A 26,759-nucleotide genomic window follows, 5' to 3' on the forward strand; every position below is an offset into this window, starting at 1 on the left:
CAAGTTAAACCTAAATTTTTTTATCATCCTAACGTTTTCTAAGGGACATTTTGACATTTGACCTAAAAAATAAGGGTACATTTTGACCAAAATATGTTTTCTAAGGAACATGTCAATAGCCCTTTGTTGTTGCTCCACGTGGAGGCCAGAAAACAAGCCAAATGTCAACATCCTTAAGCCTCCAATTTCTAAACTGTAGGCTGTTTCTGGCAGAGGGGACACGGCCCAGAAAATTAAGAAGGAAAAATAAAAGTGTGACATAAATCACATAAATTATAGGTAAGGTTGACAAATGTCAAAGTCTTACGTTAATAATCTGGAAAAATGGAACTGTTCCAATCTTCAACAATGTTGTAGAAGTGGGGTTTTGAGTTGACAAATGGAACATCAGAATCAGCATGTTTTGGGAATTGGTTGCCAAAAGTTAGTTAAGTTAGTTGAGAGTATAAAAAGAAATTTTCTACGTTGGGACACAACTGTAACCAATATCTAAAGCTAATCACATAATGTCGTGCGATATTTCACATCTAAGAATTGGAATATCATTCAACACAAATATTTATGCATGAAAATACACGTTATTCAAACCGCATATATCAATAAAGATGTGAAAGATTACTAATATTACAACGACAATCATTACGATAGTAACAAATGTTTACCATACAACTCTACTTCTCGAAATCAAGGGTTTGTTTGGAAGTGATTTTGGAAAGCCAGGATCACTTCTAGACGAGAGGTGCTTCTCCAAAAAATTCACATGGTTTACAAGCCTAACTGAAAGATCACACTCTTCACATTTTACATGAAAATACAGACTCACCACACACAATCCTACCCACATTTTTAGCCAAAACTTCTGTCCCCGTATTCGCGGCACAAGCTGTTTCGTTCTTCGTTTTTTATTTTCGTAGAGACAGGTAAGTTCGGTTTTATGAAACGAGACAAACCCCTTGCTTCAGACGACGGATTGAAGAAGGGGAGACCTGTATCCATCAGTGCTCCGCGGATGCTGCATTGGCAACAGAGCTGGATCCCTGTAAGCAGTGGTTAACTTTTCATAAAATGCAGAGATTGTGGGATCCTTCTCGTCTTCTCTATCTTTCTTTATCAAACACTGCATCAAAACGCAGTAATGAGGTTCTTATATACATGCCAAATCGTCGGCTGAGATATATATTCCTTAAGTTTTTAATACAAGGAACCATATTAATGATAACCAATTCGATGTCACTGTCAGATATCGATGGTCTGACGAGATAGGGTATATTCAGGGTAAAAACCAGATTTGGAACATTAACTAATTATAATTCCGTTGCAAATGAAATAAACGAAAAGTTGATAGCATTAGTACCGACATACCTCAGCTGGATAGTCTTGGAATATTGGAAGGAATCGTTTGCGGCAGTACTCATTGAAAAGAAGCGTGAGAATCGGAAGAGGAATAATCAAACCGGCCGCTAAGGGGATCTCTTTGAGCCCAAACATTCCAATTGCAATAATGTGCATCAGCACCAAGGAAAAAATTGTTGAATTGTGCACCGTTGGCCAAAATCTTCCACCCGTTTCATACTTGGGTTCATATACATTCAGAAACTGTTCAAAATTGTCAATATATAACATCAGAATAAAAAGAACCAAAACTTGTTAAATACAACAAAATTTACAATAAAACTTCGATCAATGACCAAATATATACTTAGATTGTACAAAAAATGAAGTAATGTCAAAGTGTCAGCCTACTTTTTGAGTATAAGTTAGTAACTCAACTGAATAGGGTCCTCTATGTGCTTCTAAGATCACTAAAACGAATTGCCAAAAATTCAAGACATAACAACGAAGCGAAAAATTGACCTTGCAGAAAGCTTTCCTTGTCTGAGGTTTGACGGTGCAAGAGGAGTTTGGGGTTGCACCAATTTTTTAATTTATTTCTCATTACCCTAGCACCAATATTTAGTCATGACACAACCTACATTTTGGAGTTTCAGTCCGATCCATTTGAAACGCTAATAGTTACTAAGAAGGACCCAATAAGTTGCATTGGGAGTTTTCAAAACATGAAGTTGTATTGTGTCCTTAATACCAACTTCCCACCACCCATGTCCATCTTCTCTCAAAATTAAATTATAGTTGGTTTATTATAGTTAGAAATTAATTTTTATACAATGAGAGAGCATCGAACTAACCTGGTTACGGAAGATTATGTATCCCAGGCAACAGTAAACCACGAGGAACGGGAGAATTAGTGGAGCGAGGAAGAAGTATGTTAATCCGAGGAGTTCAAAAAAGAGAACTTTAGGAATTGCACTGTGGTATGGTACTGAAGGAGCTTCAAATTCATCATCTTTTCCTGAAAATGGTCTCTTTATGATGCTCAAAATCAGGCGAGTCACGCGGAAGAGTTCTGAAGATAGAAGGCTGGTCCATCCAGATGTCACAACATATGCAATGAAGAATGATGCCTGCATCCAAGATAACGAATCTATATAATACCTTCATCATGAATTCGTGATGCAAACAATTGGTTTCAAAAGTTAAAAATATAGCACTTCAACTGAATCTCAAGTTCACCTGACAAATATACGATCATAGAAGTACCACTGGTTTTTTATTGATAACAATTCTTCACATTATCACCAATATTATAATTTGATGATGATCGAGGATAAGTTTTTCAAAAGTTACGGATCAGGAAAAAACTGACCAGGAAGCAAAATTCAAATTTCCGGTCTTAACATTGTACTTTAAACAGTTACACAACGTAATGAAGTTGCAAAAAGCAACTAAAAATTAATATGATTATTCTAGCGAGAGAATGATACATGCTAACATGACGTATGTATTTTTACCTGTGCTGGAACAGCATCAGCAAGTATCCCCGGAATCTTTTTGGGCTCAAGAAAGATTTCGAACCCATAGAGAAGTGTTCCTGATAGTGTATTTGCCAAGAAAACATTCCATATTGTGAACCCCAACATCTTGCTGCATGCACTTTTTTGTATCTGACTGAAAGAGATGTATCCTTCCAAGGAAGACAACATTATCATGACAGGTGGCACAAACGACATGAACAATTGAAGAATAAGACTTGGAAGATATCCTGTTATGACTGCACTGACAACTGTTCTGCAAGTCAAGAAATCGTACAATTCAGCAGACGTCGTAAATAAAAGAGTCAATTAGTAAAACTGATAAATTTCTACTTACAGGTCCAGTACGCTTGTCAGAAACGGGAACCAGGTTTCCAACTGATTAAGATTGGTAAGGCCTTGCACTACTACAACTGGAATGAGGAATAGAACTGTAAGAGCAGTATATGCAACCACCACCACCAGCTTGGAGATCCATCTTTTTATAAAAGATGCAGAAAAGAAGGGCCAGTGGACATCCTGGGGCTCTGGAGCCCTCTCGGTAACCCATTCTATGGGATTTTCTCCTTGCTGAATGTGAAAAGCTACTGCAGCACCAAGCCGGGACTTGAACGACACAAAGGCAGCTGCAACGTCCTATAATTAATATTTTTTGGGCATCATGGAACGAATGCATCAAATTTCATGTTCATATAAATCAAACAATTTCAGAAAAATCTATTGGAACTATGATTTTTTTTTTCCTCTAAAATTCCACCTGTCTTTTACAAGTCAACATGTGGGTATGTTTATTCATACAATTCCTAAAGCTAACATAACAAAAATAATAAGAGGAAGATTGTGCGTTACTCATTTCTATTATATTTCCCAGATACTTTTGTTTCACCTCTCAAGTTAAAAATTTGCTAAATGAAGTCTTAAGCAGAGGAGAACTTCTTTAATACCATTACCAAACAATTACTATCACTCTCTTGAAAAAATAATAGTACATATACCTTTCCTGCCACTGACGTTTGCTCCATTCTCACATTATCTTCTAAATCATCCAATTTCTTTCCATAGTAGTCTAAAGCATCAACTTTGCGTCCAAACAGCCCCCAACAGCCATCACGCCTTAATCTTTGCTGAGTATTAGTTTCTGATCTCAGTCGCATAAGCTTTCTGTATAGTTTCCCTGCCTTACTCTACAAAGAAAAGAAAATGAATTGTTCACATATCTCATTGATAGAGAAATGTTAACTGTTACAGTTTTTGTTCAAATGCTGTCTGGTGTGATTCAGAAACCCAAAAAAATACAAGTATGACGGACACCCAGGCAGTGTGGGATGAAGCAAGTAGAAAGGGACTCTGAAGTGTGACGTTTAATAATCTAAATAGAATACACATAATAATTACAGAAGCACCAAGCAGGGACTAAGAAAACAACCAAAAAATTAACTCGTTCGGGCTTAGCCTGATACTCATTGAAAACTATTTAATTAAGTAATTAAATGTTCCAAAAGCTTAGCCTCGTAAAAACTAAAAAGTCAACCCAATAAAGATGACAGGACTCGAGAACAAATTAAGTCATAAAGATTTCGTTTTTCAGCAAAGAATAATGAAGTATTAAGGGTACATAAACAGTTCTATCATGTCTTTGATTATCTGCCACATTGTCAGGATTATCCAATAAAGAATGCAATCGAGCATAGGCACATGTCAGGATTATAAGTGAAAAACAAATGAGGTCTCACACTTATTTTCCAAAATATTCAAAAATACACTCCCACAATCAATTCTGACCCCTGTCGGTGTGAGGACAAAAGATTAAATCTATAACAGATACTTACAGTGAGTCCTTGGAGTTTGTTAGTTCGACGAACCACTGAATGTGAAAGATAAGTAGAAGGATAATTCTCTGTAAAAAAACTCTCAACAGTCTCACTGCAGCTGCTCCCAGATGATACAGGAACAGAACGAACTACTACCGTAAACTGATTAGGCTGAGGTTTGGATGAATAGAAATGAGCAACTCTTTTCGATGAGATATAGCTATACTCCTGCAGTTATAGTCATGAAGTTAAAATCACAATTGATTATTTCTTTTCGATGAAATGGAAAATTGTGATGGAATAAGCCATGAAAGAGAAACAAAACAAAACTTACATAATAAAGGAGATAACAGACAAATCCGGTGACAATGTATGCTGCACAGAAGTGAACCCATAACCTTGGGAAACCAAAATTAATTATCAGGGTATCTTCAGAATAATTTTACTGTGCTTAATATAAATATAATAAAATGTACTTGAAAATGATGTAGCAACAACAATGAGGAAAACAGAAAACTTCACGTAGACGTACTTGATGAAGTTATTTTGAACAACAAGTGAGGAAGTTATTTAACCGACAGAAGTCCAAATCTCGTCTCCCAGAGAAATTAGAAGACACATCAGAGACCTATATCCAAATGTCAACCTATGTGCACACTTTTTTTGCCTCCTTTAGCTTTTACATGTTCAAGCACAGAGAGAAAGCATACAACTTGGTTACGACCATTGGCAAGGGGAATCCGGTATGTCCTAGGTTTTTCACTTTGAGTGCCTCACTAACTTAAAATGCCATAAATTCGATAGAATTGAATTCCAAAGAACGGGAAATCACTGCATTCGGGGAACAATGTGTAGAAATATGACACTTCAACCCAGTTTAGAACAGGCAACAACCAAAAGAGTATAACAGACACTGTTCAAATACTGCAATTTCATGTCAAGTTAATAACTTTGGTCATCAAAATTTCCCACAATGAACTAATAATTACCATTTCGAGCCGGCATTCACATTCGAAATACTGAAGGAGTCCAATGACGTGCTGGGCAAATCCGAAATATCCAAATCCCGGTTCAGCTGGTCCCCCAGAAAATTTATCGGAAGCAGAACCAAAACCCCAACAATCCCAGCAAACCCAAACACTCTCAAACTGCACCAAAACAAACAAACAAACAAAGCACCCAAAATTAATCTAAACACACCCAGCAAACCCAAACACTCTCAAACTGCATCAAAAGCTCAAAACAAACAAAACCCAACTCAAATATACACCCAAAAATACTCTCAACACACCCAGCAAGCAGCAGATCACCATTTTTCTACCCCCACTAACCTGAAGATAAAAATGCGCATGAAGACGACAGCATCCAAGCTGGTGACGGACAGAAACTCGTCCTCAGAGGGCTGCCACGCCCTCCTCACCCAGCCCGCCGTCGGCAGCAGCCGCTCGAAATTGAACCCGTTGCTCTCCTCCGACGCCCCCTTGGCCGCCAACGAGCGCGGCGAATAGACGCGGAGGTTGCTGGGCTGCTTCTTGAGTACTGAATACAGAGTGAAGAACAAGAGACAGAGGGCGAGATTGATTCCCACCGACGTTAAAAGCGCCGAAACGAGCATTTCTTCCGAGGAAATCGATCGACTTCAAATGGGCAGATTTCAATTTTCGAACTTTGATGGAGGAAAGCATTTGTAGATTAGGATAGTGATGAACTTCGAGCAGAGAGAGCTGTGGGTCAGAGGGAGGGCGAGGGGAGGGTAGGATGGGGATTTTGCGCCTGAGAGTTGTTTGCTGTTCTTCATTACCGACTTCTTTTTTCCTAAATTGACGATTGTACCCCCTGTGTCCACGTTGGCTCCCGCCACGTTGCGCGTTTCTTGCGGATCAGTCCGGAGGGGATTTTGATAGGGAATCCGCGACAGCCAACGAGGGACTGTCATAATAAGGCTTACAAGTCGTTATCCGATGTAATTAAAGGAAATGAAGGAATATGTCGTGAGATTTTGCTTGGCAAACGGATCGATTATTGGGGACGTTATGTGATTGTCGTAGGTCCATCACTTTCATTACATCGATGTGGACTGCCTCATAAAATAGTAATAGAGCTTTTTCAGACATTTGTAATTCGCGGTTTAATTAGACAACACTTTACTTCGAATATAGGAGTTGCTAAGAGTAAAATTTGGGAAAAGGTTTCGGTTGTATGAGAAATACTTCAGGAAGTTGCATGAGGTTGCAATTATTTGATATTGAACTAGTTATTTATGACGTCGAATTTAAGACATTTTACTTAGAATGTGAAAATAAGCATGAGAATATCTCTAGGTCATACAGCTTGTCTGCTAATGACAATACCTTGTGTAATTAACTAGAAAGATATGAAATGTGAAGCGGGTAAAATAGAAAACAACATGTTAATTAGTGAATGAATTTTGGGTTTTATATATATTTAGACATGGTATATTAGGGAATCAAGTTTGAGTTTAAAGTCATTTTCACACTATATTTACTTACTGAAAATAAGAATTGAAATTTTGATACTTCACTTCTATGTATTTACTAAAAAAGTAATTTTCACCTTGAAATCCATAATCAAGTACTTGAAAATTACGAATCAAATCATAAGGGACTAGTTGAAGAAAACTAAAATTTCATCATAAAACTAAACGACAATATAGGGAGGAGTCCAATTAGTTAGAAGCACATGCAAAGTCTCTTATTTTTTAAATGTAAGATTCATACTCTTAACACTTTCTCTCATGTATGACGAATTTTCAAGCCTATCACACAAACAACATAAATTGGGTGACGTGAAACACATGTGACTATTGGACTTTTCATATATAACAACTTATTCTGATACCATGAAAAAAATTCAACATCTACTATAAAACCAATTAGTAATATCACGAGTATCTCAATTAGTTACAGGCACATGCAAAACCCTTTTTTTTTTTTCGATAAGAAATTCATTAACATCCAAATTTAACAAGGAGGTGCACACAATATTAATACACCAACGAACCCTAACCACAGCGTCACAGTTGTAAGCAAGAAGGGCCAAGTGTAGCGACCGAGCATCCAACGGCCAGTGATTTTATCAGAAGGTGCGCACAAAATTAATACACTAGTTGGCTTCCTTTTTCGCGCACATTGCCGTTTCGATCGCTTCGAAAGCAAAGCAACACCACCACCACCACCACCTAGAAGAAACATTCAACACCCGCCACCGCCCTCAGCCGTCGTCTCTGGCGATCCATCTGAATCTCCGATCTCATCAGGTCTCTACCTCCGATTCGATTGATCTCAGATCGTTCAAATTCTTATCATAATCTCCAAATTCGATCAATTTAGGGCTTTATATCTGAATTATTGCTGAAATTGTGTGATGGATTGAATGCAGAGAGAAATTTAGGGAGAGATGAGCAACGTATTTGAAGGGTACGAGCGTAACTACAGTGAGCTCTCCGCCAACCTCACTAAAAAGTGTACGGCAGCTGGTGCTCTCGATGGAGGTCAATTTTTCTCACTTTTCCTTTTTTTTTTTTTTTTTTTTTTTTTTGTGAATTTAATGTATGTGTGTGTAGTTCCCTGTATTTAGATGATTTATTTTGTTTATAATTTTGCTGGTGTAATGGATTTTAAGGATAAAGTTTGAGTCTTTTTGTTGATTTAAGCATGAGGGTGGCATAAACCTGATGGATTATTGTAATGTATGTATTCAATTTGCCTTAATCACGCGAGAACCAAGTTCTCGTTATGATTGGTTGGGATATGTGTATATTGGATCACCGGACTGTTAAGTTTCTAACTGTTACCGCTTTGCCGCAAAGTTATGCTTCTTTGTTTGATGTTGAAAAGTTATTAGTAGCTATAGGCTTAGCGGTCTCAAAAGATGGTGAAAGTCATTAGGCTGGTAAAGCTTCCACCCGCTTGAATTATGCATAATGTGTTAATAATGGTTGTTTTAAAAGTGGACTTCTGCAATTTAGAGGAGAAAACGGGAAAGAAAAGGATTGAAATTACTCGAGGCAATTGGATCAGATCTTGAATTGTGCAGGATGTCTAATTTGAGATTGCGCTCAATTTAGACTCTAAATTTCTTCAACATTTGAATGGCATTGAAATGGATGGAAGAGGAGTTTATTCTGAATTTTTTTGGTTGTTGAATATTGTAGCACAAAACTGAGCGCAATGGTGTTCTAGGATTCATACAGCCAACCCTAGTTAGTGGGATAAGGCTTTGTTGTTGTTGTTGTTGTTGAATATTGTAGCAACACCCGCTGGAAGTTTGTGACTTGAGTATACAGAGGAAATGGTTTTTAAGTCATTCATGCGGTATACATTTACTGAAAACACGTCACCTTCAAATTTCTATACATACGAAAATGATGGACTTAAGATTAATATCCCAAATTGTGCTTGTTGGGGGGTTTTAACATGCTTATTCTCGCTTATCAAGCCAAGTGATACTGACATTTTTGTGAACTATTGCCTCTATTCTAATCTGCAGAACAAAAGAAGCAAAAGATTTCTGAAATAAAGGCTGGAATCGATGATGCAGAATCTTTGGTAATTGATTGAACTATTCTCTTTGGGAGGATTGTTTTCTGTTATTTCATTGTACTTGGTACTGATGTGATGTTTCTTAAAAAATTTCAGATCCGAAAAATGGACCTTGAGGCAAGAAGTTTGCCACCAAATATTAAGGCTGTGCTTCTTGCTAAGTTGAGGGAATATAAGTCGGATCTGAATAATCTGAAAAGCGAAGTTAAAAGACTTGTGTCTGGAAACGCATATGCAACTGCCCGAGATGAGTTGCTGGAATCAGGCATGGCTGATGCTCTGACAGTATGTCTAAATCCTCATAACTTCCTTTTATGTTTCAAATAGTTATTTTAAGATATTAAATGTGATTCATTATTTGGTAGCGAGTTCGTGATGGATCTTGATATGTATTTGGCATGAAACTAGGAGTTCTACTTTTTTGAGGAAGATTTCACTTCGGTGTGCTACTTTAGTTATCTCAATCTAATTCGCTGGGTTGAGCAATAGAATCAGTGAACATGATCAGTTCTGGTTTGACATGATGGTCACTTCACTTGCTAATTTCAAACAAAGATTCTTGAAAGAAGCGTCCTTTAGCATTAATGTATCTCTACTTTTTATTGAGAAGCACAGAAACGATGAAAAGTTGAGTTACTTTGAAAATTGTTCTTCGCTGAGCACTTTCTTTTTTGTCATAATGATTAGCTTTTCCTCTGGTTCTGATAAATGATGATACTAGTGTTTGCTTTCTATGACATAAAATGAGTATCTCATGCCTTCTGCTGAATCTGCTCTAAGTACTCATCCTTTCTTGATATTCTGGATAAATGATTTTACAATACTTACTGACGCGTGAAACTTAAATAGGCATCAGCTGATCAAAGATCAAGGCTAATGATGTCAACCGAGAGATTAAATAAGTCCAGTGACAGAGTTAAGGACAGCAGAAGAACCATGCTGGAAACAGAAGAGCTTGGTGTTTCAATCCTCCAAGATCTGCATTCACAGAGACAATCTCTGTTACATGCTCATACCACGGTAATCACCGTTTCAGGCTCTGTATTAATTTAGGGTTTTTTTAACAAATCTTTCCGCGAGCAAGTTACTTTTCCATCTTTCGCTCTCTTACGTTTAGTGGTGGTATGCACACCTTCTCTTCCTTGAGTAATGTTTAAAAATATACTGATTTCCGTCTGGATTCTGGACATACCACGTTTCCAACATGATTTACTCAACACCTTTCGGGCATGATTTCCTTTAATGGCAGTGCATTTATCTGACTGTTTTTTCCTTCGATTGCAGCTTCATGGAGTGGACGACAACATAGGGAAAAGCAAGAGAGTCCTGACTTCCATGGCGAGGAGGATGAACAGGAACAAGTGGCTTATTATTGCAGTTATCACCTTTCTTGTCATTGCGATCGCTTTGGTCTTGTACTTCAAACTTAAATAAGCCAATACATTTTCTCTTGCTAAGCTTGTGGGTGTTTCGAACGAAACAGATTTTCATTTTTTCCTGATTCTCCTTGTTTTTCGAGTGCAAATTGAGTTTGTCAAGATGGAGATCCTTGATTGTGTAGTAATGGAAACATATTGATACGTTCCAAACATTCTTTTTTTGGTTGTGTAACTTGTGCTTACCATTACCGGACGTGTGCTTTACTCAACTCATGATTTGGATTAGGGCATGTTGCATACAGCTAATTAATCGTAAATCGGAATTTTGGCATTTGAGCTAGACAATACTTCCCACCTTTCCGGTGGAAAAGTGCGACCAGCAGCTCTTTACATTATGTTTGGATAAGGGAAATAAACTTGAAATTTGGATAAAGGTCGAAATTTACAAATTGACATGAATCAATTCCTTTGTTTGGCTTCATAAATATAGAAATTTAGAATTTCTGCATGGAAAAAAACTTGAAATTTGGGACCTTCAATTTCCAAGTTTAAATTCTATGTAAATAGGTGTCATTTCCCAATTGATATGATTGAGAGTTTAAAAATAACAAATTTTATATTCAATTCCATTGTTTTTTTAGGTTAATCAAACAAGAAAATTCACAAATTCTAGAAAATAAAATCTCATTATTTCAATTACCGACGTTTTAAAATTCTTTAATAATCTTAAATTTCTTCATCCAAACATAGTGTAAAGGAAAAAATGGGAGGTCCTAGTTTGATACTTTGAGAATCTGTTTAATGGTAACCACAGATGAAATGTAATTCCTAACTTGCCTCCTCCGTGCACTAAGAGAGTGGAAAACGGTGGTTCGTCACTACTTGCCCCTCTTTTTTAAGGAAATGAGTAAGAAGGAAAGTCATCTTCTTGTAAACGTGCCATCATTTTTTCATATAAACGTGATAATTGGAACTGTTCATTCTTTTTACTGTATAAACGAAACGTGAATAAGAGTCGGTTGTGAACTTATGTGTCCTGTTTGTCCAAAATTCCAAACATAAATTAGCCGGTCTCAGCCTCTCTCATATGAGATGGCCAACCGACACTGCCTTAACATCACTCCCCACCCGCCACCTCCGTTCTCTTTTACGAGGATGCACGCGTCAATCCTCCGTCGACGTCGGAAAGAAGCTCCATGCCGCCATTGTCACCAGCGGCCTCGCCGCCTCACCAGACTCATTCCTTCACAATGCCCTCCTCCATTTCCACGCTGCACACGGCAGTCCGTTCTCTGCACGCAAGCTGTTCGACGAAATTCCCCACTCGCACAAAGACGCTGTGGACTGGACTGTCCTCATGGGCTGCTTTGCCCGCCACGGAATGCTCCAATCTGGGCTTCGTTTGTTCGTCGAAATGAGAAGAGAAGACGTGAAGGTGGACGACGTGGCCATGGCTTGCTTGTTCAATGCGTGTGCTCGGCTGGGCAATGCTGAGGTTGGGGAGCAAGGGCATGGGTTCGTGGTGAAGGTGGGTTGGGATTCTAGTGTCAAGGCCTGCAATGCGGCCATGGATATGTATGTCAAGTGTGGCCAAGTGGGTATGGCGAGACGGCTGTTCAAAGCAACGGGGGAGCGGAGTGTAGTGTCGTGGACTGTGATTTTGGAAGGTGTGGTTAAATTCGAAGGCGTGGGAAATGGGAGAGTGGTGTTTGATCAAATGCCTGAGAGAAATGAGGTTGCTTGGACGATTATGATTGTTGGATATATGAGTATGGGGCTTATTGGCGAAGCTTTTTCGCTTCTTGAAGAAATGGTTTTCGTTTGTGGTTTGGGATTAAATTATGTCACCCTCTGTTCGTTTTTATCGGCATGTGCACAATCGGGAGATAGGGTGACGGGCAGTTGGCTTCATGCTTATGCTTTAAAGACTACGGTGAATGAGATTGACATCATGGTTGGCACATCATTGGTTGATATGTATGCGAAATGTGGTAGAGTAGACACCGCGTTAAAAGTTTTTGAGCAAATGTACCGAAGGAACGAGGTGACATGGAACGCTTTGCTCAGTGGTTTAGCAATGCATGGAAGGGGTAAACTTGTTTTGAATATGTTTCCTCAAATGCTCGAAGAAGCCAAGCCAGACGAATTGACCTTTGTTGCTTTGTTGAGTGCTTGCAGCCACTCGGGCCTTGTTGATCAGGGCCGGCATTACTTTCACAATCTTGAATCTTACGGCGTAACTCCAAAGATAGAACACTATGCCTGTATGGTGGATCTTCTAGGAAGGGCTGGTCATTTGGAAGAGGCTGAAGTCTTGATCAAGCAAATGCCAATGCCTCCGAACGAGGTTGTTTTGGGTTCCCTTCTCGGTTCATGCAGAATCCACGGAAAACTAGAGCTTGGTGAACGCGTGCTGCAAGAACTGGTTCAATTGGATCCCCACAACACAGATTATCACGTCCTGCTTTCAAACATGTATTCTTTAGGAGGAAAGCAGGACAAGGCATACTTACTGAGGCAGGATCTTAAGAATAGGGGTTTAAGAAAGCTCCCCGGAATAAGTTCAATTTATATTGGTGGCCAAGTTCATCAGTTCAGCGCAGGAGATAAGTCACACCCGAAAACAATGGAGATTTACATGAAATTGGATGAGATGATACGAAGATTGAGATTGGCAGGCTACATCCCAAATACCGGTTCTCAAGTTTTCTCCGGCTTTGACAATGGAGACGATGATGCAGATAAGCAGGAGGAGATAGAGCAGGCATTGTTCCGCCACAGCGAAAAGCTGGCAGTCTGTTTTGGGCTTGTAAGCACGAAATCTGGCTCGCCTCTTTACATTTTCAAGAATCTGCGTATATGTGTAGACTGCCATTCGGCCATGAAAATAGTTTCCCATGTGTATAACCGAGAGATTGTGATCAGAGATCGGAATCGATTTCATTGCTTCAAGCAAGGTTCTTGTTCTTGCTCTGATTATTGGTGATATGTAAACAATGCAAGTGGTGATCGATTAGATTTCTTTTTGGCCTATTTTTTAATTTTGAAGGAAACCCTTTTGTTGCTTATGAAAAATAGTGAACGTAACTACCCAGTCTCATCATGAGTGGATTTTTTAATCCTAATGGGAGAAGGGTAATTTGGGTATTGTGAAAACTTCACCCTTTCTCCCTTTATTTTATAAATAAAAGGAAAATTAATGAAAAGCGCTTGAAAACTTTTTAATCCTAATGGGAGAAGGGTAATTTGGGTATTGTGAAAACTTCACCCTTTCTCCCTTTATTTTATAAATAAAAGGAAAATTAATGAAAAGCGCTTGAAAACTTTGAGTTTTATAAAGACAAAATAAAGAGTAAAGTGAATAATACTAGGTTTGACATTTTAGGGTAAAATTATGGTTTTTTATTAAAATGAACAATAGACTTTTCGTTAAAACTCCCGTATATAAAAGATTATATAATGGACAGAAACAAGAGAAGATTGCAGGAGAAACAACAAAAAAGTATCTACTCTATTCATTTAAAAGTTGTCACATGTATATAAGTTAGGTCCGTTGACTAGAATATTGTCCTATTTTGCATCAAATTTTGAATATATATCTCATAAATTAAAGTTGTTTAGAATATCATCTTATACAAATACTTTGCGGATTTTCATATGTGATATTTTTGGATCTAAAACTAATATCCAGCAAAGAATATCAACTAGGGGATGTAGCTCAAATGGTAGAGCGCCCGCTTTGCATGCGGGAGGTACAGGGTTCGATCCCCTGCATCTCCATCTTTGTCTCCTTTTTTTACATTTTTATCTGGGATAATTTTGTATATGAATCAATGAAACCGAAGTCTCGAGTTCAATTCCCGCTCTCCTAATATTGCTTCTTAACTAGTCCCTGATGACGCATTCTCACGAATAACTTCAAATTTTATTATATCTCAAGAAACTTTGACACATAACACATTTAATAATACAATGAATAAAAGACAACCTCTCTGTCTTCATAGTGCTATTTAGACTTAAGTCTTAAGCTTCTCTGTTTTGAAATTGTCATAATCTGCTAGCAACACCGCATCCAACTGCATGTCGTCCATCACCGTCGCCACTAGCTGCTTCAATTGAAAACATTGATTCGGTTACGTAACATGCTTGCCCACAATTCCATCAAACGTGTATAACATCAGGGTTTTGAAGAACTCACCGATTCTGTAATGCTTTGCATGACATTGTCAGGAACCCAAGCGAAGAGAGACAAAACGATGAAGCTCACCGATTCTGTAAGGGCTACATATTATAACCAAAAAAAGTATGTCTTTTTTTCTTTTTGTAGACAAGATGGGAAGTCCAAGGCCCAGCTTAGTACGAACCAGGTTTATCTGAGAATATGGTTCCTTTGATACCTGACTCGTACTTAGCTGGGCCTTGGACTCCCCATCTTGTCTACAAAAAGAAAAAAAGACATACTTTTTTTCATTATAATATGTAGCCCTTTTTGAAGCAGGATCTCGCTCAACTGTAGGTGAGAGGAATCCGTATCGACAACATATCAATAATTATATTATTGTTAATATAACATGAACTATGCACCAATAGTGGATTACTGTTGATATCATCGTTGATATGTATCCATTCCACCTATAGTTGAGCGGGATCCCGGTTACGGAGAGGCTTGTGTGTGTTTGTGCATTATGGATTATCGTGTGCTTAAAATGTCAAGCTCAAGAATCTTGGAGATGTGGTGAGGAACATGATGAGGAGGGTAGTCTTCCCTCATGTATTTGCATCTCAACTTGACGTATAATGCAAGGTAGACAGACAGGAACAAGACTTGCATGGCCGGCATGTGAATTCTCCACTCTTCCTGCAAACACATTCATTTTTACACTAATTGACTATTTAATCAAACGTGCACGCTAATTGGGAAGCCTGCTCCCTTCTCACCGGGGAAAATCTAGCTATCCCGGTAGGATATTTTCTCGTGTATCTTTCACGTGCGAGTACTCCCTCTCTCTCTGTATGTGATCATATCACGTTATGGGGGAGATAGACAAAGGGAAGACACAACCGGTTACAAGGCAAATTCTTTTCTTCTCGTGATTTGTCAATAATTAAATTTCACCCAACTGATAAAAGGATGACAAAGAACTGAGCCGGAGTTCAAATTTGCATAGAAGTTTAGGTTGTTAGAGTAAGATTAACACAAGAAAATAGAACAGTAGGCAGTGCCTACTAGGCACCTCATTTATTTGGGTTTTCGCTATTTCCGGAAAAACCGCTTTAAAAACACGGTGTTCAACCTCCAAGATGAAGCCTGCAAGTTATGCAAGAGCTTGTTTCTGTGAGTTTGATTGTGCTTTGTCTACGTGTGTCACAGAGAGAGAGAGAGAGAGAGAGAGAGAGAGAGAGAGAGAGAGAGAGAGTAAGAGTACCGCAGGAGACTCATTGAAAGGAGACACCCTGTGCTTCGTCTTTGATTTTAACACCGCCTCGGCGTGGCAAATCCTCTCCTGCTTCCTGATCGGCTTACCCTTCAAATTCTCCAGCCTGAAACGCATTCCTCAATCCTCTACCAGGACAGAACAAGAGTTGGCAATGTCCTACAGAAAAAAGACCAGCAGCGGCAGCAAACTCACCCATTTTACTTCACCATACTACGCTTGAGCTTAATTTTTATATCACATTTTTCTTCAAGGTTGGCAGGTGGACCTAGTTGTTTATGGAGCAAGGAAAAAAAAGTTACAGCATCTTCAATCACACTTCCTTAATTACCATGTGCTACTGTTTGTTCTAAATCAGCAAATTTCAGCTCCACACGTTATTACTACATGCAACTGCTTCTGCAAACATAGTTTTAAGTACGTTTTGTTGTGCCTAGGAATGGGATACTAGAACCCTAGTCCAGGCGATGGGACGGACGCCTGTTTTCTAATGAAGAATGGTTTTTCATATCGTTGTTGTCAACAAAGCGTATTGACATGTTATTGATGCATTTGTGACAATATGACTATATATTCATTCTAAACAAGAAAACAAGCATCCTGCACAAAGAATTTTCGAGCATTTCCATTTCGATTGATTAGGAAGATGAGAATATTAATGAACCACTCTACTTGATTAATCTTTTGCACATGAAATAGGGAAGTGATTTCTGCATGTGTGTTTTCTTTCTTTGAATACCTTTGTTTATTTATAGTTTTTGAGATGAATAAATAAAAAGAAAATCTATAAATATAACTAAACATATACAGAAAGAGAAAAAGATCATACGAAAATCATTACCCATGAAACTGACTTGAAAGATTTGAAATGTCAAGTGTGTGACTGTTTATACCAAAACCAAAAAAGAGAACATTAAGTCTCGAGTACAATAGGGGAAGTGCATTTGATGAGGGTGGGTGGGAAGGTGGTTGCATTTGATGGAGATGGATGGGGAGGTGGTTCACTTTCACCAAAACAAGAAAGGGCAGCCCAAAACTTACAAAATACAAAAATATATTACTCCAATTGGATGTATGTGGTGGTGTGATTGGTGATGGTGAAGGGCTTGGACAACACTTCCATGTGTCCTTAGTCACAGCATGTATCACCTTGTGACTAAGTATCTATGGACCAAATTGACTGTTAAATGTTGTCGTTTAAGAGGATGATACTGTTCTTGATTGGTGATTGGTGATTGGTGATGGTGAGGGGCTTTGGACAAGACTTCATGTTCCCTAGCCATAGCATGCATCACCTTGTGTGTAAGTATCTATGGACCAAATTTGACTGTTAAATGATGTCGTTTAAGACGATGATACTATTATTGATTGGTGATTGTGAGGGGCTTGGATGAGACTTCATGTTCCCTAGCAATAGCATGCATCACCTTGTGCCACCTTGCGCGTAAGTATTATGGACACCAAAACTGACTATTAAATGATATCGTTTAAAACAATGATACTGTTATTGACACTCCAAAAAAGTTATCCAACATTCGTCTGTTTTAACAGCTCTGCAAGATAAAGTTCGAGTATCGTCTTTCAAGTTGGGGTCAAATCGGTTGAAGGTCCAAAGGGAAAGGGGTTTTTTCATCACAAGAAAAGTACACACATTAACCATCCAGGTTGCAGGCCAAAGATGAAAACACATAACAGAACAAGTTGATCTATATTATCCTGGACAAACCTAAAAGCCAAATCAAACGAATTCTTCAGCACAAGCAATTACATGTGATACAAAGCTTAAACGCTAAAAGTGACCGTGTAACGCCTCTCGCATCTTGAGAAAACAGGATTTGAAATAGCTATGGTGCATATCTTATTCTTTCGTCGTAAAATGTTTTCAATATACTCGACTATCTTTGTTGGGAATAATTCCCATGTTTTTAACTCCTAGGCAGAATACGGTATTCTTAGGGCCATTCTCTGGGCAAGCCAAGGCCTTCCTGGATCTGGATCAATGAAACGATGCTGGAGGAACTGGTCCGCTTCCTCATCTACCAGTTCTCTTGCCCATGTCACCCGTTTGGATGGGCAACTACCCGGTCCAAAACACCTGAAATTTGCATTCGATGATACAAGCTTATCAAACTCTGCCTCTAGTCATGCACTCGAAAGAAACATTAAACTTACAAACAATAATTAGTATTTCAAGAAGTTGTTATGCACAAGAGCAGATAAACGAAGTCACAAGCTTGAGACGATATTATCTTCAGAAAAAGAAAAGCACGATGAACCCGATCAAAGTAATTTAAACATCTTTCCCATCTCAGTTCTGTGTAATTTTACTTTTAGGTACCCCCACACGAACCATCTAAATGATAAACTAGTTTGGTTTGACAAGTCACAACGTTCCTCCGAAGTTATTCTAGTCCATGTCCATAGTAATGTAATGTGAAAATTTCTTCAGTTAGCTAAATTTTCTATCGCATATTTGACGGCGGTATTCAGCAACAATAACAAATTTACCGAACGGAGGCACTGTAGAATAGAAGTACAATGCAGATGGACTAAATATGTATACCTGTATTCATAAAAGCAAGCAGTTCGTTCATTCTCTGTTTTACCCCAATTATTCCATCCTACATGTCTGATGCATCCATCCATAAATGTATATGCAAAAACGACTCTTCCAAAAGGTCCCCACGGTCGTCCCAGATATGCATATGAAGTCCCTCCATTTCCAGTGATTACACATCTGCAACAATTCAAGAAAACAGGGTTGGTTTTTTAATTAAAAGAAAACAATTCACCAATTGTTCATCAATGAAGTACACAAAAACACAACCAAGCGACTTCTAGAAAATTAATCAATGGAAAAGCAAAACCTAGACAAACTCCTCTAATCATTCACAATCGTCCTATCTTGAGTCAATCAGATAAGTTATAAAACATAGTTTCGAATCAATTGCTTGATTCAACCAAGATGGGTGAAAGGTTAGCGAACTAATGTACCTTAAGAATACATATCCTGTTGTCTCCTGGGAAGATTTCCTGCTTTGGGCAGTTATGAAACCTGCTGACTTGCAGTGGATATGACAATGCTCCAGAAGCGCCGTGCTATTGCCAAAAATGAAGTCCACACTTCCTTCAACATAACAATCTTTCAGATACTGTTTTCCATAATGCAAGTACAGGGTATCCTGCATTAAAATTCGAAGGAACCCACCAATTAGACTGATAACCGCTCTCATTTATCCTCAAATAGCTCGTGATTACCCAGTAAAAACAGTAAAAGTTTGTACCCAACAGGAAATTTAAGAAAATGAACGGACTAATTGGGGCAATGGGTATACCTGCCATCCAAGGAACCTGCAGTTATAGAAGGCACATCGATCAGCTGTTACTCTAATTGCCACAGCTTGACCTGAACCCTACCAAACAAAACAAAGGGAAGAAAAAGTTAAATACATGTTGAGAGTGAATGAAGTTCAAAGAGTGAAAGTGAAGGAAAATTCAAGGGACTTTTGTTTTACTATAAAAGACATAACTTTGTACCATTCCAACAACCTCTAACAACAAAGTTTAAACATTCCCCAACTTCTCTAATTACAAAGACGTTGGCTATCAGTAAAACCGAAAAAAAATAGAAGGACGGACTTTTAGAGCTTCATTTCTCGCATTTTCCATCCATTTCCAAAAGTACACAAATTTGTACAGAAAATGAGATTTTTGTGTTGGCTGAACATTCCAAACCTTTCCCTAATCAAAACAAAAATGAAAAATCTTCTTGTCTTCCGATCACATCATTTCACTTTCCTTCACTCCCAAACAAGATTTCGAAAACCTGCGTCATCTAACGAAACCAGTAACTCCAACATTCATAACACTCCATAGAAAAAAACCAAACCAAACCAAACCAAACCAACACAAACCAACAAGTTCAAAATTTCAACTTCAAACTACAAGTTTCACCATGCTCAATGTACAAAAAAGCAATCAAAAGATGCAAACTTCGAGTAAAAACTAAGTGATGAAAACATAAACAAAGCTAACCTCAGGAGCAGAGTTCTCAAAAGTAATGTTCTCTGCAATAAAATCCTCTCCTTCCACAATAGCACTCCCACACCCGAAAGTCCCAGTCCCAATCACCCGAGGAGCCTACCAAAAACCCACAGCGTCAGCAAAACAATACCCTTCATCCACGTCTCAAAAACCCAACTGACAAAGTGTAGTACCTCACCTGGTGGTGCTCGATTTTGGTGGCGGTGTTGTTCCAGGTGAGCACAGTGAGCTCCGGAGCCAGACCCGCGAGCGTGATGAGGTTCTTCGTCTTGGGCACGTACACCGGCTGCCTGTAGATGCCGGGAGCGACGCGAATCACGGTGCGACGGGTATTGCAGAGTGGGACGGCGTCTATGGCCTCCTGCACCGTCCGGAAGTCGCCGGAGCCGTCCTGCGCGACCCTGAGAACGAGGGCCGCCATTTCTGATGATCTGGGAGGTCTCCGAAGTGGGATTTTCGTTAATGTTTGTGTCTTTTACTTGCGTGCAGTGGCGCTTGAATCGATGGTGGCGGAGATAAGACTCAGAGAATCGGCCCAGGCCGACCGACAGTGACAGTGGCGGAGATTAGACGCAGAGAATCCTCTTAAATGGGCTTTGTCATGAAGCCCAAACTTGAGGCAATTGCAGTGTGAAGGGCCCATGAAAAAAGAACATGTGGCCCAATAATAAAAAAGTTTCCGATATGGAGGTCCGTCAAAGGATATACCTTTCGTCCCTATGGTTCAACTGAGGTTTCACTTTCGTCCGTGTAGTTCAAGACTTGCTCATGCTTAGAAAATTGGCCGAAATGATATTTTTAAGTTTTAATTGTTGAAATGATCAGTATGCGTTTGATATATAATTGTTATGTGTCTAACTCCATCTGTAAGTTTCTACGTAAATTATACCGGTGGTAGCTGTCGGTTAGATGTCACTCGTAAGTTCTTCTAGCTTGAGATTGTGGGTACGTCATAACGTTAATCTTTAGTAGTGAGAATAACCAATCTCCCCTATACTTTGCTACTCCATCGTCGACATGTAATTTATATGTTGTTGATATTCAATTTTAATTACTTCTGTTTGTACCATACTTCACCAATTCCGAAACCACAAAGTATCGATCAACTTCATACCTTTAGGGACCTACTAAAGAATTCATGTTGAGGCATCCTTGCTGAAGCACAAGAGTTTCTCTCCAATGAGGAGGCCAATCACAACACAACACATGTCAACACCAGAATAAAGCCTCTAGAGTTCCACATCGACCCCGGACAAAATCTGGAGATTGTCCTCAACTACAAAAGGAGATCATTCTCCTACAATTAATCCCTAATGTCATTTTTGTATTTAAACTTGTTATAGAACTCACTAGTGATAATTATGTTTGAACCTATATACTGTGTAAACTCTTCACTATTAATGTGTTTGAACCTATATACTGTGTAAACTCTTCACTATTAATGAAAACTCCTCTACCCTTGTGGATGTAGCCCAACTTGGGGTGAACTACGTATATCTTGTGTTATCTTTACCTTTCTACATATTTACCTACAATTAATGACCGGAGCAACCTTGCGAAAGTCACAACCTTAACACTTTACATTGTTCCAAAGTCTTACTAATTCTGTACATTAATATTTAGGATTGTCGGTAAGAGTTGAACCCACGACCATGTGATTAAAAGCCTCATTATTTTGATAACGGTGCAAATAATTAGTAATATCCAATAATTACATGGACAAAATTTAAACAAAACCCTCAAAATAATGCAGACCACAGTAAAAGTCTCCGGTAAACAATGGGAATGAAATAGTGTAAATTCCTGACACGGTATTTTCGCAGGAGAAATTGTCAACCACCATAAATGGAGCATTAACCAATATTTAAGACATACTATTATTCTCGTCGTCATTCGTTAATAACATTTGGAGTTGATCACCATTAGGAAAAGTTAATCTCCTTGATTAAATAATAATGGCGCATTACCGCTCGTACTACTCGGAGAAGGATACCGACGACGACACCGACATATTCGACGAGTACGACCCGACGCCGTACGAGGGGGGATACAACATGGGATTGACGTATGGCCGGCCATTACAGCCTTCGGAGGAGACGTGCTACCATCACTCGTCGGGCTCGGCCTCTGATAATTACGATGAGCCCGAGTTCTCGTCGTACAATGAGCCGTCTGCGTACGACGACGAGGCTTTGGAAGAGGAGTACAGCAGCTACGCCCGACCATCATACGAGGGCGACCAGTTCCGGAAACAGAGAGGAGGGAGTAAAAGCGAGTCTTTTGACGACGAGGAGCGTACTCCTGCAGGCGAAGGTGGCTATGGTCGCAAAAAATTGGTGAGACACTACTCTCATTTTCTTTATTTGGAATCTTACATTATCTGTTCAGTAAACATGCGCGTAAGTTTTATGTGTTTATTGGTCCGTCTTGCACGTGATTAAAGAGATAAACACATTAAAAAACATAAGCATCAAACGTTTTAAAATTTTGGATTAGGTTTGTCGAATGACAAGCACGTATGTTTGTGTTTATTATCGTATTGCATTACTTAAACGGAATGAGAGAAACAACTATGCATGCACATCAAATGACATGCATACAATTATACAAAGTGTTTGTTTAGGTGTTTGTATCTAAATGTTGTGTTGTTAACTGTTGCATGCATGAAGTCTTCGTCGTGGTGGCCGGGATGTTGTACTAGCGACCAAGCAATTCAGTAGCTAACATCCGTCGGGTATTCATATCCTGTTCCATCCTTCTTACTTTGATTTTAAATTTGTCTCAAATTATGATCGTTACAAATGTATGAGGATCCTCTCTGCATCCTCTTTGTGAGGATCCCATGGATCCTTCAATCACATCCGTTCATCGTAGTTTTCATCAGATGCTGTTTATATTCAATTCTAAATAAAAAATTTACAATAATTTCTGACTGCACGATATACGATGAACGTTCGTGATTGGAGGATCCTCGAAATCCTAACAAAGAGGATCCGTAGAGGATCCTCATTCGTTAGAAATGATGTATTGTCTCTACACCCTATGAATTATGTTTTTGTTGTTTTATTCCCTTGAAAAATCACACATGTACAAGTCTTCCTAGTTTGATGAATCGTATAATAAAACTAGTATTCAATTTGAGGAGAGATTATTCGGTACGCCAGACAGAAGCAGAGACACATAAAGCGTCATTCCCGCTTAGAATTTCAAAAGTAAATTAAGTTTTTTATTTCTCAAAATTTTATCAAAAACATGCCATCCATACAATTTAAGACATAGTTTCAGCAATATTTCTCATCGAATAAATACTAATTCAAAAAGTGCACCATGTAATGGTGGCAAAACCACAGATTTAAGCCTTGCTCAACAACTGAGACTGTATTAACCATTTCAGTTAGTACTGTACTAAATATGCCGGTCAAATACGGTATAAGCCCAAAGGGAGGGAAATCCGAAGCATTTTAATGGGCCCACAAAATTGTCTACAACGCCCCACTAAATTTCGGATAAGGATTAATGATTGGTTAAGCCCAAGTTATGTCAATTGGTTTTACAAAATGACAGCCCAATAAAAACCGTACGCGTGTCATTAGCAAGAAGGCAACGACCTGACGCGGTTTTCCAACGGCAAAAAAACCGTCGACAACTATAAATACACATCACCCAGATCGCATCCCCTCATCACTTTTGACAGTCGTACTTCCGAGACCAAAATCCCTGCAAAACGATGCCGTACTACACGCACGCCGAGGATGAAGTCTCCGACTTCGACGAGTACGATCCGACTCCGTACGGTGGCGGATACGACATATACCTGACCTACGGCCGCCCTCTCGACCCGTCCGATGAGTCCTGCCACCCTAACTCATCGCCGTCCGATGATTTCGATTACGATCGTCCCCAGTTCTCATCCTCCTCCGAGCCCGCCGCCTACGCTGACGAGGCTCTCGAAGACGAGTACACTCACTACGCCCGACCCACGCACCGACCCGGACCAGCTGTCGGGTTCAATCCGGGCGGGGGACATCCAGAGGGAGAGTACGAAGGCAGGCCCCAGCCGGCCTATGGGTTCCCGCCTGGCGGGGAGGAGAGGCCCGAATCGGGTTATGGTCGGAAGCCGGAGTATGGACAATCCGGTTCGGAATACGGGTCTGGGTATCAACGAAGGCCGGAATCCGATGAGCCCGGCTCCGAATATGGATCTGGGTATGGTCGGAAGCCGGTGTACGAGGCACCCGAATCGGAGTATGGATCTGGATACGGTCGAAAGCCCGAGTATAAGGCACCGGAACCAGAGTATGGATCTGGGTACGGGAGAAAGCCTGAGTACGAGGCACCGGAGTCCGAATATGGATCTGGGTACGGTCGAAAGCCCGAGTATAAGGCACCGGAACCCGAGTATGGATCTGGGTACGGGAGAAAACCCGAGTACGAGGCACCCGAGTCCGAATATGGATCTGGGTACGGGAGAAAGCCCGAGTTTGAAGCACCGCCAGCTGAATTCGGATCTGGGTATGATCGGAAGCCGAGCTACGGTGAGGAATCTGGTTATGGCGATGAGCCGCCGAGAAAGCCGAGCTATGGTGAGGAAGGCGGTTATGGAGAAGAGCCACCGAGAAGGCCAAGCTATGGGCGGCCCAGTTATGAGACGCCAGAAAGCGAGGAGAGGCCGAGCTATGGGAGGACTGAGTTTGAGAGGCCGGGTTACGGCGAAGAGCCGCCGAGGAGGACCGGCTATGGAGATGAGCCGCCACCCCCGAGGCCAAGCTATGGGAGGCCCGGCTCCGAGGGCCAGGAAAGTGGGGAGTATGAGAAGCCCAGTTATGGGAGGAGCGAGGAGCAGGAGTACCGCCGCCCTGGTGGTTATGAGAGGCGCGGCGACGAAGATTCTGATTCCGAGCGTCCTAAGTACGGTGAAGAAGGTTATGGTCGCAAGAAATACGTGAGAACCTCGCTCTTTTAAATGTCATTTATATGTTCATATTCATGGTATTTATTTTAATCCAAGGCTTATAATGTTGGGTGATGAACTGTTTATAGGATTCGTTTGATGTTTAGGGTTGGATTGGACGACTCATTATATTCAATTTATGTTTAATAAGAAAATGAAAAACTGTTGTCCAACTCGAAGGTACGAGGATGGATTCGTTAAGACTTATCCCTTCCAAATTCCCCGAAATGGTAGGATTAGATTAAGTTTTCGACATGTCTAATCCCCTCACCATACCTTGAAAATTCTACGAGTCATATCGAAAATTAGACACCAAACGATCAAGTTGTCTTCTATATAACACTATCATTAGTGATTTAGATGTATTAGTGTGTTGGTTTGTAATCATATAGCTTCCTTAGTTTGTAAACATACATTTAATCTGTGCACACGTACGAATCATATGAACTTGTCATCTGTTTAAGTCAGTTTCGACAAAATTGGGTGCATTGTTTTGCCTCAACTTTGTTGTTGTTGATCTAGTTTTAGACAATTTAAATCGCATGATGTTTCCAAGCAGTCCCAAAGGCCCCAACGTTTCCTCAATTTTGTTTCGAAAAGCTCGAATCTTTGCAATTCATATAGGTCTTTGATGTATCTGTTTCCTAATCAACTTTACCCTTTTGTAGTCTTTGGTATTTTGCCATCACTGTTGGCTGGCTTGCGTTATTTGCATCTGATTCTCTTATCTGAATATGACAGGGAAATGACGACTCAGATGACGATGAGGAGAAAAAGCAGCGCCGCCACAAGCACCACCATCGCAAGAGCTATGACGATGAGTGATCATAGTACTCGTCGCCTTATTAACGGAGATGCATGCCGTACTTAATTAGCTACTAAATAAAAGGGTTTAGGCATGTTTTCCTCTGAGTGGTATTGTGCTACATGTTTGAGTGAGTGTATTCTAAACATTTAAAGTTCTAAACTGAGGCTATCCGAATTCAAGTGTGTGGTTGTGTGAGCATCGTTGCTTCTGTATAAACATCCTTAAAACCGGATTGGATTGTTATATGCCTTTTGTGTTGTAGTTGTTGAATGATGATGACATCCGTATGTGTTTCGATATTATCCTTGAATTTTATTTTATATCAGTGTTGACCCTAAAAATTACAAAGCCTACGTGGCGCGCAGGCCGAGTAACTAATAAGCTAACTACGTCCTTCGGTTGAATGCGGGGCGTGCCAACTCGTCGGCCGAGCTCGGCCGAGGAGTAAAATTTGTTGATGTCGCTTGGAGCGCGTCGTTGACTTCTGTATCTTGCGATTGCGACCGAGGAAGGAACGCTCTCGGTCTCTGAGTTCTACAGCCTGAAGACAAGGCTGCCAATTCTGCGGAGTTCAATAATCGTTGGAGCCCGATTCGGTCACCGTGATTATATTCGTGAGAGTATAAGCACGTCGAATCGAGACCAAGGTGTATGGGCACAGGTACTCGAACGTGATGTATGTCTTGATGGTAAACGTAGTTCGGCCGTCGGAATGCCGAACCCTGAAACCTACTTGCGAGTATCCAATCATAAAACCACTCGGCGTCCTGTACGCCGAGCAATGCGATTCGTAACACCTAACTATGCCGAGAAAGCTTAGCAAGGTGACCTCTGCCAACAAAGGTTCGAAAACCTTTCTCGACCGAGACTTGGATAGATAATCGGTCGACCTCGACGCA

The 26,759-nt window shown here is 39.9% G+C and overlaps 6 protein-coding genes and 1 non-coding gene across 7 annotated transcripts; 5 read left to right on the forward strand and 2 right to left on the reverse strand.

Annotated features, from left to right (window-relative positions):
* Positions 1–578: 578 nt before the first annotated feature.
* Positions 579–6,430, reverse strand: LOC137707862 (CSC1-like protein HYP1). Its single transcript, XM_068446791.1, has 10 exons — positions 6,013–6,430; positions 5,671–5,829; positions 5,016–5,079; positions 4,700–4,909; positions 3,866–4,054; positions 3,208–3,506; positions 2,850–3,126; positions 2,187–2,462; positions 1,363–1,596; positions 579–1,117 (listed from the first exon to the last, which is right to left on the reverse strand). The coding sequence occupies exons 1-10, from the start codon at positions 6,294–6,296 to the stop codon at positions 959–961; spliced, it is 2,151 nt and encodes a 716-aa protein (XP_068302892.1). The 5' UTR covers positions 6,297–6,430; the 3' UTR covers positions 579–958.
* Positions 6,431–7,840: 1,410 nt separating this feature from the next.
* LOC137708268 (vesicle transport v-SNARE 13-like) lies at positions 7,841–10,837 on the forward strand. Its single transcript, XM_068447309.1, has 6 exons — positions 7,841–7,958; positions 8,081–8,192; positions 9,191–9,249; positions 9,340–9,528; positions 10,093–10,263; positions 10,528–10,837. The coding sequence occupies exons 2-6, from the start codon at positions 8,099–8,101 to the stop codon at positions 10,675–10,677; spliced, it is 663 nt and encodes a 220-aa protein (XP_068303410.1). The 5' UTR covers positions 7,841–7,958; positions 8,081–8,098; the 3' UTR covers positions 10,678–10,837.
* Positions 10,838–11,649: 812 nt separating this feature from the next.
* Positions 11,650–13,653, forward strand: LOC137709438 (pentatricopeptide repeat-containing protein At5g15340, mitochondrial). Its single transcript, XM_068448527.1, has one exon. The coding sequence runs from the start codon at positions 11,710–11,712 to the stop codon at positions 13,606–13,608; it is 1,899 nt and encodes a 632-aa protein (XP_068304628.1). The 5' UTR covers positions 11,650–11,709; the 3' UTR covers positions 13,609–13,653.
* A 676-nt stretch (positions 13,654–14,329) lies between these two features.
* Positions 14,330–14,402, forward strand: TRNAA-UGC (transfer RNA alanine (anticodon UGC)). The gene has a single exon. It is a non-coding gene; the product is annotated as a tRNA-Ala (tRNA).
* Positions 14,403–17,701: 3,299 nt separating this feature from the next.
* On the reverse strand, positions 17,702–20,642 carry LOC137708400 (pectinesterase 31-like). The gene is made up of 6 exons (XM_068447463.1): positions 20,280–20,642; positions 20,093–20,197; positions 19,393–19,470; positions 19,052–19,239; positions 18,621–18,794; positions 17,702–18,152 (listed from the first exon to the last, which is right to left on the reverse strand). The coding sequence occupies exons 1-6, from the start codon at positions 20,520–20,522 to the stop codon at positions 17,990–17,992; spliced, it is 951 nt and encodes a 316-aa protein (XP_068303564.1). The 5' UTR covers positions 20,523–20,642; the 3' UTR covers positions 17,702–17,989.
* A 1,360-nt stretch (positions 20,643–22,002) lies between these two features.
* On the forward strand, positions 22,003–23,391 carry LOC137749350 (uncharacterized protein At5g39570-like). The gene is made up of 2 exons (XM_068489447.1): positions 22,003–22,437; positions 22,771–23,391. Exons 1-2 carry the CDS (start codon positions 22,057–22,059, stop codon positions 22,819–22,821), a joined length of 432 nt encoding a protein of 143 aa, XP_068345548.1. The 5' UTR covers positions 22,003–22,056; the 3' UTR covers positions 22,822–23,391.
* Positions 23,392–23,754: 363 nt separating this feature from the next.
* Positions 23,755–26,103, forward strand: LOC137707729 (uncharacterized protein At5g39570-like). The gene is made up of 2 exons (XM_068446639.1): positions 23,755–25,043; positions 25,794–26,103. The coding sequence occupies exons 1-2, from the start codon at positions 23,829–23,831 to the stop codon at positions 25,875–25,877; spliced, it is 1,299 nt and encodes a 432-aa protein (XP_068302740.1). The 5' UTR covers positions 23,755–23,828; the 3' UTR covers positions 25,878–26,103.
* Positions 26,104–26,759: the final 656 nt, after the last annotated feature.

This window comes from Pyrus communis, chromosome 11 (genome assembly GCF_963583255.1).
Source record: "Pyrus communis chromosome 11, drPyrComm1.1, whole genome shotgun sequence".
Lineage (NCBI taxonomy): Eukaryota > Viridiplantae > Streptophyta > Magnoliopsida > Rosales > Rosaceae > Pyrus > Pyrus communis.

Bases quoted from the DNA above. Each gene is read 5' to 3' on its own strand.
- LOC137708268 (XM_068447309.1), top strand. From the start codon at position 8,099: ATGAGCAACGTATTTGAAGGGTACGAGCGTAACTACAGTGAGCTCTCC. The intron at 9,250-9,339 runs GTAATTGATTGA...AAAAAATTTCAG, and splicing joins TCGATGATGCAGAATCTTTG to ATCCGAAAAATGGACCTTGA. The intron at 10,264-10,527 runs GTAATCACCGTT...CTTCGATTGCAG, and splicing joins TGTTACATGCTCATACCACG to CTTCATGGAGTGGACGACAA.
- LOC137707729 (XM_068446639.1), top strand. From the start codon at position 23,829: ATGCCGTACTACACGCACGCCGAGGATGAAGTCTCCGACTTCGACGAG. The intron at 25,044-25,793 runs GTGAGAACCTCG...TGAATATGACAG, and splicing joins GTTATGGTCGCAAGAAATAC to GGAAATGACGACTCAGATGA.
- LOC137749350 (XM_068489447.1), top strand. From the start codon at position 22,057: ATGGCGCATTACCGCTCGTACTACTCGGAGAAGGATACCGACGACGAC. The intron at 22,438-22,770 runs GTGAGACACTAC...GCATGCATGAAG, and splicing joins GCTATGGTCGCAAAAAATTG to TCTTCGTCGTGGTGGCCGGG.
- LOC137707862 (XM_068446791.1), bottom strand. From the start codon at position 6,296: ATGCTCGTTTCGGCGCTTTTAACGTCGGTGGGAATCAATCTCGCCCTC. The intron at 5,080-5,670 runs GTAATTATTAGT...TGGTTTCCCAAG, and splicing joins GTGAATGCCGGCTCGAAATG to GTTATGGGTTCACTTCTGTG. The intron at 2,463-2,849 runs GTAAAAATACAT...TCTTGGATGCAG, and splicing joins CTGATGCTGTTCCAGCACAG to GCATCATTCTTCATTGCATA.
- LOC137709438 (XM_068448527.1), top strand. From the start codon at position 11,710: ATGAGATGGCCAACCGACACTGCCTTAACATCACTCCCCACCCGCCAC.
- LOC137708400 (XM_068447463.1), bottom strand. From the start codon at position 20,522: ATGGCGGCCCTCGTTCTCAGGGTCGCGCAGGACGGCTCCGGCGACTTC. The intron at 20,198-20,279 runs GTGAGGTACTAC...GGTTTTTGGTAG, and splicing joins CCAAAATCGAGCACCACCAG to GCTCCTCGGGTGATTGGGAC. The intron at 18,153-18,620 runs GTATACATATTT...TGCAAATTTCAG, and splicing joins GCTTGCTTTTATGAATACAG to GTGTTTTGGACCGGGTAGTT.